Here is a 19,648-nt window from a genome sequence, read left to right on the forward strand (position 1 = left end):
TACTGCATACCTCCCACCATCTCCCCACCCAGCGTCCTCTCCTGCCCACTACCACCACCACACCAAGTCCCCCACCCTACCCTAGTGCTGCTGTCCCTAATATGCACATTAAGACAGGAGTATCTGAGGTCAGTGTAATGTTGCTGACATCACTTAGAAAGCCAGAAGAAAAAACACTGTTGCCTCCTCTGTGCCAAACAGAGCACAGTCAGGGCCTGCATGCTGATCCAATGTGGGAGCCTGATTAATGAGAGACTGCCAGAAGTCCCCAAAGCCTCTGTGTGATTCTTAATCAGACTGAAAACCAAAAGATTTCGCCTACATAATTTAGTTCACACTCACAGCTTCACCCAACAGCTAGACGGAAATGAATTACAAATGTGTTCCATCTGAAGCATGGGCCTTCTGTATTTCTATGGTAGATTTATCAAAAAATAAAATGAGCATACTTTGACTATGGCTGGTAAAAAGAGATAGGCCTACCTTTCTCTTGCACCATTCACTTTACTGTCATCAATCCCACTTTTTCTAATAGCAAGATACAGTGTTTCTAGTCCAGAATGAGGACTTCCTGGAACACTTATTTAGAGCTACATAGACAGTAGTAAAATAAGCTATATTTTATTGTTTGAGATGTGAGTTGATCCAGTTTGTGCTGTGTTTATTCGTTCATTTTGTATACAGACAGCTATGAACTGATACAAGTTGATATGACGTTAGTTAATGACTCACTGTTGACTTGAGTTTCTGAGTTTCTGTCTGAGAAACTCTGTATTCCCCACATAGTGTTGTCTCTAAGAAACAGAAAGAGAGAGAGGAGGGCCCTCTCTGCCCTCTCCCTGTGGTGATCAGTCCTTTTTAGGAAATGTTCTCTGATTCTAGTCAAACTTCACCCCAACATGGAAGAATCTATCACTCTTTATATTATTATTATTATTATATCTCCTTCTTATTTATACTCTTTCTATCTAACTCTCTGTATATCCATCTTCCTATCCTCCTCTTATTCCTTCTGAATCCCCCCCACACCACACCTGCCCCATGCACACTACTTCCTCTCTCGCTTTCTCCCCCGCCTCACCCTCCCTCTCTTCCTCTACTTCTCCCACTTCCCCCTTTTCTTCTCTGTTCCTGGCCTGTTTCTTGGTAACCTCATGCTGAAAAGCTTAGTCGGCACTCAAGCTGAACATAGTATAAACAAAACCTTGGCAGGAGAGTAGGTGATACTTCTCTCTACTGGAAACCCCTCCCTCTGTTGTCTCCCTTGTTCTTCTGTCTCGTTCCCCCTCTTCCTGCCCCAGCAAATACAAGCCTTGTGCTGGCAGTCAGAGTGAGTCTGTCCTGTCAGAACGACTTATTATCAGCAGTTAAAGGATCCAGTTAGGCAATACCCCCCTCTCTCCCTCCTTCTCTTCATTGGCAGATTTTTTATTTTCCATCATAAAAACGTTCCTTATCTCATACCTATGTCTCCAGTAGCATGGAGAAGGGTCCCACCACAGAGTTGTGCCATCGGCTAATGACCAACAGGCTGCAGTAAGGCCAGGGGAGAGGGGCGATGCTAACCTACTCTTGTTGCATTTGCCTCACTGTAGCTACGCACCTCTCAGTATCCATCTTGCACATACTAAGAGAGCCTGCTGTTCCTGGTTCATTGATCTCTTTGTGTTGTAAAGAATGAGAAGCTTTTAAAATCAAACTGAACTTTATTTCAGAATCATTAATTATTATCATACAATGTACAAAAATACTGAGTTCTGGAAAGGTGGCCCAACATCTTGATTAAGAAGTGGGAGATTGACAGCACCTTACTGCCGCTTTCCCAGTACAAACCCAGCAAACCATATTCTAGCAACATCTCTTTTAACACTTATACTTATTACCATCAAACATAGAGTGCAGCATTGAAAGCAGTCTCTAAATGAAATGTATGTTTCTTTATGTAGCTCTATCTATTTGTTCAGCATGTCTTGTTGGTAACAAAACAGGACATTTTACAGACTTTGGTCACCATGTTAATGTTTGTTGCATTGTGTATCTGTGCAGTGTGTGTATATTTCTATGGTGTATTCTCTTTGGTCCCTGTTTTGGTCCAGTTTGGTTTTGATGAAGTTCTGGTCGTATGCCTCCTGTTTGTTTATGTTAACAGACAGCTTCTTCCTCTTCAGTGATTGGCCAAGAGAGGGAGGAGGGAGGAGTGTACTCAGGTTTGGGACGAGAGGGCATTGGCGTCTTTTATGGGTTCAGGATCTGCCTTTGTTGCCCGTAGCCTGTCATACCAGCCTGAGATGCCCCTTTGTTTGTGCCCATCTGCAGGCCGATGACAGTCTTGCCCTCATTCAGCTGGTCCTCTGAGAATTCTCGCCTGTTCTCCTGCGATTTCCTGCACACACACACACACACGCACACACACACACACACACACACACACACACAGACAAGCATTCATGTTTTTAAACCAAAATGACATTCAGACTGTTTCCCATATTTAAATAAAATGACATGGGGATATACAGAAAGCTTTGAGAGAACAGTTGTATGGCAAGACAGCTATCCATGCTGTACTTGAGATGTCAGTTACTCTGGAGAGGACAGGGAAGGTGGCCTGACTCACTTATGGAACCAGCTGGGGTCACCACGGTAATTCCCATCATCCCTGGTGACAGCCAGACTCCCCAGGGCCATCAGGGTCCTCTGGACTGCAGCCAGGTCTTTCCCTGCGGCCAGACAGCAGTCTCACATTAACTCAGCACACACCAACACACAATAATGATGGTGAGGTTCTGGGAAAGGACAACAACTACTGTACAGTATCACTAGGTTAACATATAAGCAATTAACAGTACATTTCACCAGTATCTGAATATTTATCATTCTATTTGAGCTGTTGATTAAATGATAAGTAAACTTTGGTGACAAGGGCACAGATGGAGGCATCTCTCTGACTTACCCTCCCAGAGGTCGACTGTCTGGAACATGTCAGTCTTGGTGATCCCATACTTCTCAGCAGCGTTTAGGAACTGGGAGATCTGCTCCATCTGCTTGAAGGCCATGCTTGAGCTCTGAACCTTCCTGATAGGCTTGTTCCCAGTAAACAGACTGTTGATGAGCTCACTCAGAACCTGGAGAGGGAAGTAGAGGCAGAGGGGGAGGAAGAAAGGGAGTAAAATAAATACCTGTGAAAGACTGAGACTAACATATCTGCACAAACAAACATGCATACAAGCACCCACATACACACACACAGCTACATGGAGTATCAAGTGGACAGGCACTCACACATCCATCCTTGAGCCAGTTCTGGAAGCCGGTCTTGCCTGCTTCAGGCTGGCCTACACCAGAGCCACACTGAGCCATGATCCACTCAGTCAGCCTCTCCTCCAGCTCCTGGTCATACTTCTTATCAATCTTACTCTGCACCTCACGGCTCAGCCCGTAGGAGGGACCTTTGTTTGCCATTGCTGTTCCTGCAGGGAGGGAGATCTCATTTAAGCATGATATAGTGTATCTCTCTATCAATCTATACAGTTTAGCAAAATAAACATGTGATTGGCTGATAGAGCATTCCATGATATCTGTGACAGTGTATCCACGTGTAACAGTGGCAATTTAACTCTTTAGTTTCCTTCTGTGTTGTGGCTCAACTGGGACACTATATAGATGGAACAGCATTCACATTCAGGTCTCTGCCCAGCCCACACCCAGAAAACTGGCCCTGAGTCAAGACAAACAGGCCTGTAATCAGAGTCTGCTGATCTCTCTCTCTTTCTCTCTCTCCCTCTCTCTCTCCCTCTCTCTCTCTATCTGTGTAAGACATAATTGGTATGTGTATGTGTGTACAGTATGTCAGGCCCATGTGACTGCAGTCCTATGGAATAAACAAGCGTGTCCAAAGTTCAAAACTTATACAAGCCATCACGTTTTTCATATCTCTAAAACGCAGAAAACATGCTCTCCGTGAGAGATTGGTGGTGTTCTTTTAAACATTTTTCATACAGGAAGGACCTGAGAAATTCTTGACTACCTGACCTGTTACATTATCAACATGTTATTCACAATTTATCCTCAAGGCGGTATCCACACTCTAGACAGTTAACAACAGATGTCCACACTGCATTCACATTGCTTATATGATTGGAATCTGCCTATGAGCATCGTTAAAAGACACATTTATATGCATTCTTGTTAAACTATTGTGAGTATTACGGGTCTGCAACTTGTGTATCAAGACATGGTTGAGACATGGTTAAGAGGGCACTATGTCGTGCTAGAGGATGCAACTACAAGAAAAAAAACAAGGTCCCTAAGTATGAGACAGTAGCTCTGAATCTATGTAAATGCCTCCCCACTTGACTACTAGGACAAGGACAGGACAGGGACTGGACAGGGACTGGACAGGGACAGGACAGGGATAGGTCAACAACAGTGCCTGGACTCAAAATGACTAAATAGAATCTAAATTAATGTTAACCATAACCATTTTCTGTCCTGAGGGTGAAAGTTTTAAGTAGTCTCCTCCAGGTTGGCTCATACAGAAAGTACTTCCTCTTCCTCCCCAGCCACACCCTGCTCTCTGCATCCTGTTTGTTTTCCTGGGTCTACTCTGTCACTTCCTTTCTCACTGTCTTACAAAGGTAGCTAGCTACTCTTGTTAACCTGGGTTAGGGTTAGTCTGTCTGTTAGTCTGAGTGTTCTGTGTGTCAAAGTACCCCATCAGCATAGCAAAATAATACAGGCAAATCTAATGACCTAGTCCTCCCAATCTTTGGGGTTAAATGCATGGTTTATCATGTTGGATGAGATTGTTGAGATAAATGTCAGCATACACAGATATGATAGCAATACTCATGATCTGGTTGCATGGCTCAAACTGAAGCAGAGTGAATATATCAGCTAAACAGTATTTATCAAGTTTCTCATGTTTGCAGAAAGTACAGTAAGAGCAGATATTATTAGAGTTGTCCACAATTACAGTAATAGCAACAGGCTCCACCCCTCTTCTATTTAATTTCTCTTCATGCAAGTGCATGCCACAAGAGTAAACACTGAGGTGACAGTAATCAAAAATGATTGATTTATACTGACACATTAGTATAATGATGTCACATATTTGATCTTGCTGTTAAGATTATCAATGTACAAAAACAAAGGACAAGCAAGTTTATAATGTGTTTGGAAAAGGGGTGGAGGCACTGCTTGTGTTTAAATGTGTGTGTGTCTGTGTGTGTGTGTGTGTGTGTGTGTGTGTGTGTGTGTGTGTGTGTGTGTGTGTGTGTGTGTGTGTGTGTGTGTGTGCAGACTTGCATATGAAGGAAGGCAAGTATTATCATTGTGATAGCATGCAGGTACATGTGTTTGTTTTCTCACTTGTACTGTATGTGATGTTGCAAGAGTGCACTGACAAGCAACTAGGGCGCACATTCTGTCCTGCACCTCAATGCTCTGCTTCCTGTTATTGTGCAGTGTGAAAGAAACATCTGTGAGATTGAGATATTCTTAATGATCTCTGGCCTTAGCAACAATACAAACACACACACACACATACGCTCACACACACACACACACACACACACACACACACACACACACACACACACACGTGTATTGTGTCTCAAACTGAGTCCAGCACTTAAGTTTAGCCATGCTTGTGCAGTATTTGTGCAATCTATTGAGTTAGTATTATTCTGTTTCGGCCACACCCTATCTCAAATTCTTTCACAACAGAGTTTTCTCAATTTGTGTTTGCCTCAATGTTTGCGTGTGTGTGTTTTGTGTGTGTGTGTGTGTGTGTGTGTGTGTGTTGTTAATCTGTTCTAAATCAGATAATTCATTACTCCCTAATACTTCATTTGCCTTCCAGTAGCAAATGACTTCCACACTGCCAGCTGCCAGCAGCAGTCAGTTTCATGTGTCTCTCTCCACTAGCAGAGCAGTTATTACAGTGATTCTATGGGGATGTGGAGGAGAGACTTGTTGTTCTATCTGACAGACAAGTTATGTTACAACCAGAGACAGTTTGTAACAACAACCATTGTAAATACAATAACAAATTCCAAATTCCCCTCTAACCAATCTGAGCAGCAGTGTCTCAATCTGAGGATCTGCCCCGGAGTAGTCCTAGCATGCCCAGAGAGAACATCACCCGTCAACTCATTATAGAGGCACAATACCGGCTGGATCAGACCTTATCAGAACAAAATGACTCTTGATTGACTAATGAGGAGTATCAGGGGTAAACAGGCGCAGTCATTGGTGCTAACATTTGCCTATGTGAAAATGTCTGCGCATGATTGGCCACAGGCAGAGCCGAATACATCCATGAGTGATCCATTATCCCTGGAAGGGCTGAGAGGAAGGAGGAGGGGGTTCTCAGTCTAACCTGTTTTTGTATTTGAATGTCAGTGGGGGAGGGCAGGATAGACCTGTTGGATCCTGACAGCCTTAAGCTTTTCCCAGTGCCAGAGGCCTGCTGCAACAGGCCCAGGTCTCAATCTAACTACCAGTCTGATGCTGCAGAGGCCCTCAACCTTCCACCTCAACCAGTAGTCTCTGCCTCTCATTACTTAATCTGTGCTCTGGATCCTTTCTTAAATATAGATAAATTGTTACATACTGAATAAATGTTATCTTAATGTCATTTTATCAGGTTATCAGGGCTTGATCATGAGTTTATTCACTGAGACATGAACCATTATCTTCACCCATGAACATACCAACGTCGTTCATACAAACCCTCACACATACACAGTTACACTCCCACATCTCCTCTCCAGACTGGGTGTACATTCAGTACGTTAGGAGGGGCCATATATTATACAACACTGACCACATGTTGATATACACTGTCTCCATTTAAAAGATATAGCACACACCGTATATCATCGGCAGGGCCCTGTAGCATTCCATGAAGCCATCTTACTTCATGGAGCATGCAGTTGGAAGGGGAGTGAATGAGAGGGAGAGTGCTGAGAGATGGATCTGATAGAACAGATTCAATTGTGATAGACACTATCTGGGCAGAGGGAGGACCAGACATATGTAGACAGGAACTGAGAGGGTGGAAATTTCTGCATCGTTCTGTTGGGGTTTATTAAATTTTAGGGAATGAATGACTTAAATACATGTCATGCAGTGACAGAGTAGGAGAAGAAGGAAGGACAGTGTGTGTGTGTGTGTGAGAGAGAGAGAGAGAGAGAGAGAGAGAGAGAGAGACCAGTCAAATCTAGATCCAAAATGTAAAATAGATAGCATCAAGTTTTCTCCAAGTGAGTATGTCTACACCCCTTTTGCCCTCTTCTACAGTATAGATATAAACCTATAAGGAACTAACCAAAACTATAGCGCAATGTCAGAAGCAACTTCCCAGGCAAGCCAAAGACACCATTTTGACAATGTTAGATAAAGAAAATTCAACGTTATGAATACTACAAGTATGCTATTATAGTCACTGCACTCTTTTACACGACAATGCTTTTAAGCAGACAGGCATGTACTTACAGTATTTTGTTGTGAGATGTAAAGGTGTTGAGAAGAGTCTAGGTTGCTTTGGCCGTGTGTTTCCGTGTGCTGGTCTCTTCCTCTTTACGGCAGAGTACAGAGTCCACTCTCAGGGAGTGCCGGCTTAAAAATAAATTAAACACTCTTCTGAAATGACTTCACCACATTCAAGAGAAAGAGCGAGCAAGAGAGAGAGAGAGGGGAGGAGAGGAAAGAAGGGGAGGGAGGAAACCACAGCCCTAAAAGGATATAGACCATTTTTTTCTCATTTTCTATGAGCTTCCTGTCCTCCTATTTCATTATTTGACCCACCCTTTTCTCTTTCTCTCTTTTCGTCAACTCTTAATGTACCTCCTTATTTGGGAACAGGACAGGGAGAGAGGGCACGCTGCCAAAGGGCTTGGTTTGGTCAGTCAGAGGAATTCTCCAAATTTCTCCCTATACCACTCAGTCTAGAGAACAGAGGAAAAGAGGGATGGGGGAGGAATAAAGTAGAGAGTATGGTGGTTTGGATCAACAGGGGGAGGGAGATGCATACAGTAATTAGAGAGGGTATTGAGGCACTGGTAGAGGGAAGTTTTGTATTGCCTTTATGAATTTGGTGTTTTTTGTGGCCGATGAAGTTCATCGTGAAAAAAAAAGATTGGCAGCCATGGAATGCTATCTTTCCACATGAGAGAAGCCCAGTAGAGACAATTATGAATGAGAATGATAGAGCATGGGCCAGACCTCAAAATTGTGAAGTTAATCGATCTCTGGTGAGGGAGGAGCTGCTTTTTTGTATGCGACCCTAAAAAGTCCTACACAATTTGTAGGCACCACTTATTTGTGAACATTTTTCTAAAAACAGATCTTTTAAACTGGCAGTAGGCAGGATTGCGGAAATCTACGGCCTAGATTGAGTACCCTCCTAATTCTAAACAAAAAAAACAAAACAATGCCTGTCTCTCCCCCTTCCCTCCCTGCTCCCTCCTCCCCTGAAGTCGTCTCTACTCACCTAGGACTGCTCGTTACTGTAAGGAAATGTGGTTATGTCTCTACAGGCATTAGGATAAGAAAGGGTCTGCTAGTCAGTCATGAGAACTCTCTGCTACAGGCATTGACTGACAAAGCCATGGCCAATGACTAGACTGCCTGTACTGACTGACAAAGCCCTTGATCAACGAGTTGCCTGGCTATTGATCAGCAGGACCAACAACTTTTTGTTGCCTGATGCTGAATGACAAAGCCCTGTTGACTTTGCCCCCTCCTATTGTTAACCACTGCCCACCTCCAGGTGGCCACTGTGGTCTCTTGTATATAATAAAGTATAACTGAGTTGCCTTTCTTTACCCAGTATATGCTGTGCACTGTATGATACTGCTGGACTGCTTGGATTTTGCTTGGACAATAAACTTGTTGCTTGACAAATCATTTTTGAAACTGCAGGACATTATTTCACAAGAGTGAAATTCCTTCACTATATAAGCGTGAAAGTCCTACAAATTCGATCTTTGTACTGTGTTATTATTATCTCCAAAAGTGGTCAGACTGATTGATCATCTGGTCTCAAGTGATGATCTTCTGCCAGCCAATTTTACGGACGAATCTCAAGATATACCAGGGTAATTTGGCAATATTTGAATGATTATAACTTGCCTAATACTGCTTGCCTAACTACTAACTACTGACACTTTAATTCTCTGTCTGCTCAGGCAAAAAGACTCAAGACTAATCATCAATGTTTGTTCATGAACTGATCACAACTCTGGTACATTACCACATGGAAAAGACAGCCAATAGCGGGCACCCAACCAGGATGAAGATGTAAACATAATCATGGGCAATTAGCTAGCTGGTTACTCTAATGTTACTGTTAATACATATATACTGCTTATACTGCATTGCCCATACAGCTCATATGCTGCTTACACTGTTCATACTGCATTCTATTTATTCTGCTTATAATGCTACTGCTAATTCATATACTGCTTACACTGCACTACTTATACTATACTGCACTACTATACAGCACATATACTGCACTACCTGTATAAACTGTTCACACTGCACTTTTCTGCTTTTTTGCACTTCTGGTTAGACGCTAACTGCATTTCGTTGTCTCTGTACTTGTACTCTGCACAATGACAATAAAGTTGAATCTAATCTAACCTAATCTAATATACTGTTCACACTGCACTTTTCTGCTTTTTTGCACTTCTGGTTAGACGCTAACTGCATTTCGTTGTCTCTGTACTTGTACTCTGCACAATGACAATAAAGTTGAATCTAATCTAATCTAATCTAATGTAAGTAGCGAACTCCAAAGGCAAATCCAAAGCCTAGAATCAATACTACGCATTCTGCTCTCTTATGCCTGCACAAATGATGTGACGGAACACACCTGACTTACCAGAAACACCTGTCAAGCCAATTAGCCCATTACTTTTGGGTACTATAAAATAGGGGGACTATGCATAAAAAGTGTTGTAATTTATGAATGGTGAAAACCAATATGTACACAAATACCATAAAATAAAACCTGAGAATCTCTACTTTAACCTCATCGTAATTGTTTGATTTAAAATCCAACCTTTTGGGGTGTAGAGCCAAAAGAATAAAAAATGCTTCACTCTTACTTACGCAGGGCACTGTATGTGGACATGCCTGATTGGTCCAATGAGGACCATGATGAATTGGATCAGATATCTGAGTACATGGCTGACCCTAAATCTTGCTGACGCTGCGGCTCTCCAGGCCCAGGGTATTCTAAGCCTGATCTATGTCATGTAAATGTGGCTAGCATGGCCAAAAGATACAGTATGTTACTATTGTTAATAAGAGGACATATACTTTACATTTACTGCATACAAAAGGAACATAGTGGGGTACGCACATGCTCAGGAGAGATAAGCTGGCTCTGTGTGTGAACATGGGAAACATTTGCCTGTGAATGGTCCAAGTAGACACAGAGGGGAGACATTCCACATGTGTATGGGCTCTGAGTTAGGGATAAGACAGTAAACAGTCCTCTCACAGAGGGTTTTCTTGAGCTAGTGGTAGGAGTGTTTTTACTCTGTTTATTTAGCATTTAAAAGTTGAGATTATCATTCCCGACCACCAAGGGATAATGTAGCACCCAGAATAGAGTGATTAAATTGTTACACTGTTCAGGTTAATGATTAGTTTTAATGATTTAACACATTTCATGATCAATACCCTTGACCTTGTAGCCTAACAAAGAATTCCAGTCCTGTGTGTTATGAATCAATACAGTATGCTGCATACAGTGAAAACATGTTTTATTTTTCAAAAATTGCAAACATTGTTTTTGTGAGAAGAATTGTCTCAATAAAGCTTAAATTGCATTTACATACATTACATGTATATCAACTGTTAAGTATGTGTAAGCGTGGATGTGTACAGTATGTCTGCCTCTGTGTGTCTCTCAGTGTGTCTCTGTGTCAGCCTCTGGCCTCAGTGGGGTACAGCAGGTAGCCAGAGAAGATGTTGTGGCCCTTGAGGTCCCCACACAGCTGTCTGCCAGACAGCAGCTCTACATAGACCTGGCCTCCCCTCTCCAGAGGAAGCAGGATGCTCTGGGAGCCACTGTCCTCAGAGTCCTCCCTGTTGTCCTCCCAAGAAGACGCCATCACCTCCCCGTTCCTCATCAGCTGCACCTTGTGGTAGAGCCTCCGGCCAGCCGAGCCCATCTGGGAGTAGGCTGTGAAGGAGAAGGAGTAGAGGCCGGCGCAGGGGGCCGTAAATGCACCTAGGGAGTAGGACATGGGCAGTGGCAAAGGGAGGCATAGGATGAATATCCAACTTTGGGTTGTTATAGAGTATTGTGTAAGTATGGTGTGTGTATTGTGTTACTGTGTATTCAGTTAATGTATATGCTTACCTAGGGCAGGATTATAGCCACTGCCATAGTTGAGGGAGATGACACTGTAGGGAATAGGCACATTGCTGGTGAAGGGGCCAAAACAGTTGCTTCTGGGAGTCATAGAGGCTGTGAAAGCTACTGTCGTTCTACCTGACAAGAGAGGGAGAGAGACAGACAGACAGATAGATAGAAAGAAAGACAGACAAGGTCAGTTATGGTGAAGTGTGTGTTATTAGTGGCCCTTGCCTCTGTTAGCTGTGAGTTCTCCCCTCCCTTCTCTTCTCTTCCCTGTCCCAGTACCTGTGACCTCCTCAATGGTGTTGTTGAGCTGCAACAGGCCATTCCACAGGTCTATTGTTCGTAGAAAGACCTGCTCCTCCAATTCATGGAGCTGCCCCGCAGCACAGCAACAGCCCCGCTGGTGCTTAAACACACACTCACAGTCCCAGCGGCCACACGGAAGGGGCCCCTCCCACTCCACTGAGCAGGCACAGAGGGGGAGGGGGGGGGGGGTCATTGGGATGAGGTAGATAGAAGGAGGGTTGTAACATTCATCTTACTGGGATGTGTGTGATATTGTAATATTCATTGTAATATTTAGAGATACTCATGGCTACTCAGACAACTTGATGATGCTCTACCTGCTACATCGCTCAGGATGGAGGCCTGGACTCTCACACTGAGATACAGTGCCCCCAAGAGGAACAGAGTGGACACTACAGCTCTCATTTTTGTCCACATGGAGACAGCACACTGGATAGTCAGTAAATCTGTGGAGAGAAATTGTAGAGTCTATAAATTAACACAGTGGAATAGTCTAGAATCACCAGAATTGTATTTCCTTGTTGACACAACAGATTAAAGTCATCAGAATTCCGTCAATTCGGCAACGCATCATCCAATTCATGAACAACACATCAAAAACATATCTTTCAGATTATTTCCTTATCTTTGTTATTCAATCAACATTCGTCATTAAATCAGACTCTCCTAAGATTAGATTTTGTGTCCCGTGATTACATTAATGTAGACTTGAGTCAATTAGCGTTCACTTAGATGTTAGACCACTATTATTACTCAACAGTGTTTGATGAAACAAAACAATTAATATCACAAACAGTTGCACATTATCATTTAGCAAAACGCAATGCATGTTGTTGAATAAATGCCTAATGAGATGTCTGGATTGCTAGTAATAACAACTAGCTAAACCTTGTATTGAGCAAAACCACATATTTCTGTAATCAGACTGTACTTACTATGTCAGTATGAATAAACCCTACTCCTCTGGTTCGCACCACTAGTCCACTAATCCTCACCTTTGGGCAAGGCAGCACACTGGTCCAGAACACCAACACACCAATAGCATATGCAGCGGTCAGCACTCACTCACACCAACACTGCCAAGACCTGACAGAGAGAGACAGAGAGAGAGAGAGAGAGAGAGAGGATGTGCCAGGCAGGCCAAAACTCACTGACAGACTGTCAAACAGGCTCTCTGAGGTCAGTTTTATTGCAGGTGTAGAGTAGGTGGACTCACCTCAGCGATGGGTGGGGGTCCTTTTTTGTGACCCACCCTGACGTTGGTGACATAATTCCCCAATTCCCCTTCCACACACACACTTCCAATCCTAGGTCCCTGGGCTGGACATCCAAACTAGGTGTGAGGACAGGACGCCAGAGGATCAACAGTAATCCCTCCAATGTGTATATACAGCTAGATATCTGTGTATGTTATTAGGTCAGTGGTGTTAGGTTGACAGATAGGATCAGTGAGGTTGTTGTCTATGATCTGAGTGGTTTCTCCTGGTTGTCCCACTGTCCCACTGCTCTTGGGTTTCAATAGGGAAGTGATAATACTGGATCAAATTGACTAGTTTTCCCATGTGCCCTCTCCTCCTCATTCCCAGTGAAGGGTTTGGAGTGGCACATTGTTCTCAGATTGGGATCTTCTGAAAGCTGGCACAGGCTGAGCTAAAACAAGGATGCCGAGCCTGGGATAAATCCATGGACATCAGGCTCTCAGTGTTATAATCCCTTTCCGCTCTATGAGAATCCTGGCGAGAAAGAGAAGCTGATGGATCTGTAGAACTGCTCTCATTCTCCTCATTTATTACCTCAGCACTCAAACAATAACCAGATTAGAGATCAGGAAATGGTGGTGTTACATTATAGTACTCTTATCTCTCTGTCATGTAATATAAGAGCTGTACAAAGGGCCGCTATTCCAGTGAAATGGCAGTAGTCAGGCTACAAGCTTACTCATTTACCCAGTTTGAATTACACTCTAAAATTAACAGACATTTACTCTCACAGAATAATAAATGAATGAAGGAAAAAGAATTGAAGTGAATTGTTAAGTAATTTTGATTGGTCATGCCATCCATTTAGTTGGCAATGTCTTCCATAATGAACAGATCAAAAGGTCTCAAAGCACAGCTGTATATCAGCTAGATCTAAGCATGAGAGGAAGGCATTGACCATTGTTAATGTTCCTTCAGCAAATGGTTTATTGTGATTTCCTAATCAGATATCCACATATCTATCTAATCACAGATCCGGCTCACTGACACAGACCACAGTCAGCATCTTTGTCCTGTAAACATGTGCTTAGCATAGGGGTCATTGTCAAACATTCCCTCTGGACCCATGAGGGACACCATTAGTATCCAGTTTCAAATAGTGACCATGTGGAGGTGTGACATGCAGTGTAGGTCATACAGTATTTCTGCCTGTTTGTTGTTATGAAGAATGCAAGTCTTCTAATACAAGTATTCTTTATGTTGTGAATCGGAAAGTAGACTCATCCTAGTTGATAATCAGGATTCAATGTCAGGATAGTGTGTGTGTCTCCTGGGTGTAGTTCTCAGGGCAACACTGCTTTGGTGTTTCATTGCTTTACAATATTCCCCAGAACAATTTTCATGAAAGCCTATAAATATTTCTGAGCGTACAATCTGTTGCATAGGAACACTTGGATGCAGCACACCAACAATGATTCACCAAACCCATTTATGTGGGTGTTGTCAGGATTGTCAATATACCGTATTGTATGTACTGTATGACATTGCAACAAAAACTTTATTGCTTATCTATTGTCTGGCACATTAAGTTAACCTCGAGTACAGTATATGCTCTGGACAAGTGTTTTTGTTCATTATTAGTTCTTATTGTGAATGAGAAACAGAGACTACAATGGAGCAAACTGTCAGATATTATTTCATCACTGTAGTTTATTGAAAGGAAACATAAAGTGTACATACAGTGTACAACTGTATCTTTTCACAAATACATTTGTATTAAAGTGATTTCCCCAGGTCTGGTAGTAAATTAATTCAATACTACAGTGTGTAAATGTATTCACTACATTTACACACGCCTGGATAGAGGGAATCTGGAGCATGAACCAAATTGGAGAGAGAGAGAGAGAGCAAGAGTGTGTGTGTGTGTGTGTGTGTGTGTGTGTGTGTGTGTGTGTGTGTGTGTGTGTGACAGAGTCAGAGAGGATAGAGAGAGTAATCATGAAGAGTGACTTGAGCTGTAGTCTGTCAGTGACCTCTCCTCAGTCTGTGGTGTAGAGCAGGAAGCCACTGAAGGTGTTGTAGTGGCTCTGATCATCACACAGGAAGCAGCCAGGGGGCAGGCGAACAGACACGGTGTCCCCAGCTTGCAGCTGCAGGGCCAGGACAGTGCTGGCCGTGTCCTCCTGGTCCTGGCGGTTATGCTCCTGCAGAGTGGCCAGGCTGTGGTCATTGTGGTACAGGCTGGCACAGGCGGCCAGCACGGCACCGGGGGAGCCGGCATCGCTCCACACGGTCAGCGCCAGGCTGTATATGCCTGAGTGTGGTGCGGTGAACACCCCAGAGGACACGTCGTAGGCCTGGCCCAGGTTAATGAACACATGCTCGTATGCCACTGTGATCTGATCCCTCACCGGGCCCACACACCTCCGCCAGCGCGTCAGAGCCACTGAGAAGGCTGTACGACTCGCTACACACAGAGAGGGTGAAACAGAGGGAAAGGTAGCAGGATAGAATAAAGATCAGAAATACAGCAAATAGTGGGGAGGAGTTGAGAATGACTTTATGGCATTGAAGACATTTGATTAGTTCATAGCATGATACTTGGTAGAGCACACACATCTAGAAGGACGTTGTATATGCTCCTGATAGAGGATACACACAGATATACAGGCATGGATAAAACTCTTACCCTTAATGTCAGACAATGCAGCCTGGGCTGTCTCCACATTTCTCTCTAGTTGGTTCAGAGTAGTGTTAAAATAGTGCTGCATCCTCCACATCGCTTTCTGCATCACACAGCAACCACAGGACGCTGGGTCTGTCAGACATGCTGCACACGCACACACACACACACACACACACACACACAATGACTCACAAACACTCAGGCCAATAGAAACACTATTATAAAGACCCTTTATCCTCTCCTCCATATCTATTTCTCTCCCTTTCTTACAGTTCTCTGGAGCTGGGTCATCTGTACCTCCTGGTCCATTCCATGAGTACGTCCAGTTGCCCTGCCCTAGGGCAGTCCCAAACACACAAAGCAGCACAATACCTAACACAGTGGACAGATCACAGACATACACAGACACAGGGCATTAGAGTCTGATGTCTTTCTCTTATACACTATCTGCGTACACAAGACCACAGTGTGTTAGAAAATACTTGGCCCAAAAAATGTCATTCCAACATAAATTAGTCTAGACAAGACACAGAGACTAACACACTATTACTGAGCATCATATGAATATCACATGCAACCCCAAAGTTGCGTTATTCCATCCTAAGCAACATACATGTACAGTACTGTACAATATATGCTATGAGTCTCACCTCTCATCTCTCAACTCGACACAGGTCTCAGACAGGGAATGACTTGTCTTTGGGACATCCTCCCTCAATTTATAGCCTTGAAGCACCCCACCTGTCATTGTGTGTGAAGACACGGGGGAGGCAGACTGGCTTTGTTGTAAGGGTATTAGGGACATGTACTGTAGTGTTGGAGGTGCAGTTCCCATGGAATAACGCTAATCCCTTAATATTGCTAATCCTCAATACCTTTGATACTGTGCGTGCGTGCGTGCGTGCGTGCGTGCGTGCGTGCGTGCGTGCGTGCGTGCGTGCGTGCGTGCGTGCGTGCGTGTGTGTGTGTGTGCGTGCGTGCGTGCACAGAAACATCACTCTCACTAGCTCAGGATAGGTGCTCATACATTTATTTCAATGTTGACATACTCTTTAGAATGCAGTGAGACACAGATACTGTACAAAGGCACAGTGATGAGGGACAGAACAACAACCTAGAGGGAGACAATGCAGTGTAGTCAGGAGAACTCCCAGTACTCCAAAAGAACAATCCATGCACTCATGTTCTCAGAAGAGGAAAGGAAAGGAGTAGAGGAGAGTCCTCATCTGCCTTTTATTCCCTCTTCATTTGGTCATCAAAAGCTAAGCACTGTCTTATCTTATCTTGCTATTGATTTGTATTCATTATTCTTTTATCATGTAATCTATTTATACTGTATATTAATGCATAGCATCCATTCATCTATCTACAGAACCATATATAGCAGTCACAAAGCAGAGCTAAGGAGATCGGTTGAGAAGGCTGTGGGTGAAAGCAGTGCATATTACCAGGGCATTTGTGTTAGTAGCAACCTCAATGATAAGGCACAATGTGTGAAGTAGTACTACAGAGTTTGGTGAGTTCCTGTGTTAGAGGTGTATTGAAGCATTAATGATGCTGGAAGAGACAGGATCTGGGGTCGGAATGGAGGTCTCAGGAGCGAGGGTTTATTCTAAGTGATTTGGTTCCTTCGAAATATTTCCTTTTAACAAAGCATTGGTCTTCTATTCTATTCAGGTACACTCCCCTTTCTCTATTCTAATACCACTCACCCCAACCTCATCCTGTAACTGCATAGTAATCATCATGTTATAGGATCTAGTGACTGACCAATCCATCCTACCCATGCAGCGTGGGCACTCATTTACACAATAGAACATATAGTCTCTTAGGGGTCTCTCTCTTAGAGGTTTTACAGGGTCTTTGTATCTCTCTCACTCCCTCTATCCTTCCTATGCCTCTTTGACCTTGTCCTCATAGGACCCCTGGCCCTTGTATGCACCCACATAGCCACTGGTGTCGAGGACATCCTCTCGTCCAGCCTTGCCCTTTCCTTTGCCCGACTCGTCAAACCGCCCCTTGTGTGAACCGGTGAACTTGGCTGTATCTGTCAGTCTGTCCACTGCTGATGCCTTTGCCACCTTCTAAGAGCAGGAGAAATGAGAGAGAGAAGGAATTACACACACACACACACACACACACACACACACACACACACACACACACACACACACACACACACACACACACTCTCTCTCTCTCTCTCTCTCTCTCTCTCTCTCTCTCTCTCTCTCTCTCTCTCTCTCTCTCTCTCTCATGGTAAAATTAACAGCCTTTGGTGACACTCACGGTGACGCCCATGTTGGCAGGCTCCTTCCCTGCAATGAGGCCGTAGAGCTGCTGCAGCGCCTCCTCCTGGCCCTTCCCCTTAAAGCGCTTAGGGGCCAGCTCAGTCAGAGCCTGGCTGAACTGCTCAAATGTGACCACACGAACTGTCTTTGCCCTATAACACACAAAAAAAAGCAATACTGAAAGAAAAAGCACAGCAAAATAAGTGCTTCATTGTAGTTATAGTGTCGCTTTACAAGGTTATCTTTTTGTCTTTTAGTGTCTTTGATGCACTACAAGCTCTGTCAGTGTGGGAAGCAGAAAAGGGGATGGTGTCTCACTTGACTTTACTGAAGACTATGTCCACATCAGTGGAAGTGATGTTCTTGCCATCTATGATGCCGCAGTCCTTGCACAGTTTGGCAAAGTTCTTGCCATTCATCTCCTTCCCTGTGGCCTTGGTGTCCCCATGAACAGCAAATTTCCTGAAAGAGGTCTCCACCTCCTCCACAGACACTGAGCCCTCTGCCATGCTGGCCCATAGACACACATGGAAACACAGAACGAGAAGAGAAAAAAAAGAGAGGGATGATGGAGAGTGGATGAGAGGGAAATGATGGAGATGGAGATGTGCTGCAAGATGAATCAAGATAAACTGCTTTGCCATAATCCTGAAAACTACAGTATATTAGAATATAATTTCAAGAAAGTAGGAACATAGTATGTCAACTGAGACAGCAGCAGTCTGATAAATGAGGATGTATTGGAAGACATTTGGTAATTTAGGCGAGATTTTCTGCCCTCTATGTCCTCTGGTTATTACATACATACAAACCTTAATGACTCCATTAGTTGGATTGATTCCCCACCCCTCAAATAAATGGCGGCCACTCTCACTTGAAATGGACACACACTCATATTCATCCATCTTGAGCTGTTATTGTTGGTTCAGCTACTCTCTGAGAGCTACTTAATTTAATAAGGTTGCATGATGTATTCATAGCTGGAAAGCAGCCTGTTGTCGGGTAGAAATGTTATTAGGGAAAAAACATCAGTCAGACAACTCACTTTATCTATTTTATAATGAGTTTCCAATCTATCATGAAGACTAGAATAAAACAGATGCATAACACCTATCTTTACATCCCAATAACAGACAAGAGAAACGCATCCATATCAATAAGGGGAAAAACTATGCCATGTGTGGTATTTGATAATCAAAGTGTTAATTGATATTTATTTAATAATATTTTTGTGTATTTCAAAATACAGAATGATTCCCAAGGTAAACACAAAGATGTGCGCAATGTTGCCTTATAACATAATAACAGATTTCTCAAATCTAGCCTGAGAATGCATCTTAGCTGATGTTTACGCCTGGAAGAAAGTATGAGAGAGAACAAAACCATAAGAAGGACTGTGAGAGCATGACATGGTGTCATACAAACTGTCCAGCTTCATATGCGATGTGCAGAATACATTGTTCTGTGTAGTCGTTGTCTTTGGTCCATGCATAGACTAACACACAGTCAAATTAAAAACATTGTAAACTGTACCTGTTATGGTGAAGAAAAGCTGAGCGATGATGCTGGGGATGTCTGTGGTGATGCTGTGTCTTCCTCCTCTTCTTAGCCCCTACCGCAGTTATCTCACAATGATGAGAGCGATGGAGAAGGAGAGGGGGAGAGAGAGACAGAAGAGGGAGAGAGAGACAGAAGAGGGAGAGAGTACAGACCAGCACAGGCTATGACATCATATGCACCCCGTCTCTTAGACGCATGCGCTATCATTCACTCCCCCTTGTCTCAA

General features: G+C 43.5%; 3 protein-coding genes across 6 annotated transcripts; all 3 read right to left on the reverse strand.

Moving 5' to 3' along the window:
* Positions 1-1,686: 1,686 nt before the first annotated feature.
* LOC310800932 (transgelin-like) lies at positions 1,687-7,685 on the reverse strand. The gene is made up of 5 exons (XM_083664821.1): positions 7,498-7,685; positions 3,280-3,467; positions 2,951-3,122; positions 2,615-2,717; positions 1,687-2,383 (listed from the first exon to the last, which is right to left on the reverse strand). Exons 2-5 carry the CDS (start codon positions 3,457-3,459, stop codon positions 2,236-2,238), a joined length of 603 nt encoding a protein of 200 aa, XP_083520947.1. The 5' UTR covers positions 3,460-3,467; positions 7,498-7,685; the 3' UTR covers positions 1,687-2,235.
* A 3,169-nt stretch (positions 7,686-10,854) lies between these two features.
* On the reverse strand, positions 10,855-13,019 carry cbln18 (cerebellin 18). 3 transcript variants are annotated; one of them, XM_083664958.1, is made up of 6 exons: positions 12,903-13,019; positions 12,682-12,772; positions 12,004-12,132; positions 11,663-11,842; positions 11,381-11,512; positions 10,855-11,248 (listed from the first exon to the last, which is right to left on the reverse strand). In XM_083664958.1, the coding sequence occupies exons 3-6, from the start codon at positions 12,101-12,103 to the stop codon at positions 10,941-10,943; spliced, it is 720 nt and encodes a 239-aa protein (XP_083521084.1). In that variant the 5' UTR covers positions 12,104-12,132; positions 12,682-12,772; positions 12,903-13,019; the 3' UTR covers positions 10,855-10,940. The 3 variants fall into 3 exon arrangements, with proteins under 3 accessions (XP_083521084.1, XP_083521082.1, XP_083521083.1); XM_083664956.1 differs by having other exon boundaries at positions 12,622-12,772; XM_083664957.1 differs by having other exon boundaries at positions 12,622-12,976.
* Positions 13,020-16,640: 3,621 nt separating this feature from the next.
* Positions 16,641-19,502, reverse strand: tppp2 (tubulin polymerization-promoting protein family member 2). 2 transcript variants are annotated; one of them, XM_083686954.1, is made up of 4 exons: positions 19,396-19,502; positions 18,181-18,372; positions 17,861-18,014; positions 16,641-17,652 (listed from the first exon to the last, which is right to left on the reverse strand). In XM_083686954.1, the coding sequence occupies exons 2-4, from the start codon at positions 18,369-18,371 to the stop codon at positions 17,464-17,466; spliced, it is 534 nt and encodes a 177-aa protein (XP_083543080.1). In that variant the 5' UTR covers position 18,372; positions 19,396-19,502; the 3' UTR covers positions 16,641-17,463. The 2 variants fall into 2 exon arrangements, with proteins under 2 accessions (XP_083543080.1, XP_083543079.1); XM_083686953.1 differs by having other exon boundaries at positions 16,641-17,655.
* Positions 19,503-19,648: the final 146 nt, after the last annotated feature.

This window comes from Argentina silus, assembly GCF_951799395.1.
Source record: "Argentina silus genome assembly, chromosome: 2".
NCBI lineage: Eukaryota > Metazoa > Chordata > Actinopteri > Argentiniformes > Argentinidae > Argentina > Argentina silus.

Coding starts and splice junctions, on each gene's coding strand:
- tppp2 (XM_083686953.1), bottom strand. CDS start 18,371: ATGGCAGAGGGCTCAGTGTCTGTGGAGGAGGTGGAGACCTCTTTCAGG. Junction 18,015..18,180: donor ATAGTCTTCAGTAAAGTCAA/GTGAGACACCAT, acceptor TGTGTGTTATAG/GGCAAAGACAGTTCGTGTGG. Junction 17,656..17,860: donor CTGCCAACATGGGCGTCACC/GTGAGTGTCACC, acceptor TCCTGCTCTTAG/AAGGTGGCAAAGGCATCAGC.
- LOC310800932 (XM_083664821.1), bottom strand. CDS start 3,459: ATGGCAAACAAAGGTCCCTCCTACGGGCTGAGCCGTGAGGTGCAGAGT. Junction 3,123..3,279: donor ACTGGCTCAAGGATGGATGT/GTGAGTGCCTGT, acceptor TTCCCTCTCCAG/GTTCTGAGTGAGCTCATCAA. Junction 2,384..2,614: donor GACCCCAGCTGGTTCCATAA/GTGAGTCAGGCC, acceptor GTGTGTGTGCAG/GAAATCGCAGGAGAACAGGC.
- cbln18 (XM_083664958.1), bottom strand. CDS start 12,103: ATGTGGACAAAAATGAGAGCTGTAGTGTCCACTCTGTTCCTCTTGGGG. Junction 11,843..12,003: donor CATCCTGAGCGATGTAGCAG/GTAGAGCATCAT, acceptor GTGCCTGCTCAG/TGGAGTGGGAGGGGCCCCTT. Junction 11,249..11,380: donor TGGCTATAATCCTGCCCTAG/GTAAGCATATAC, acceptor CCTACTCCCTAG/GTGCATTTACGGCCCCCTGC.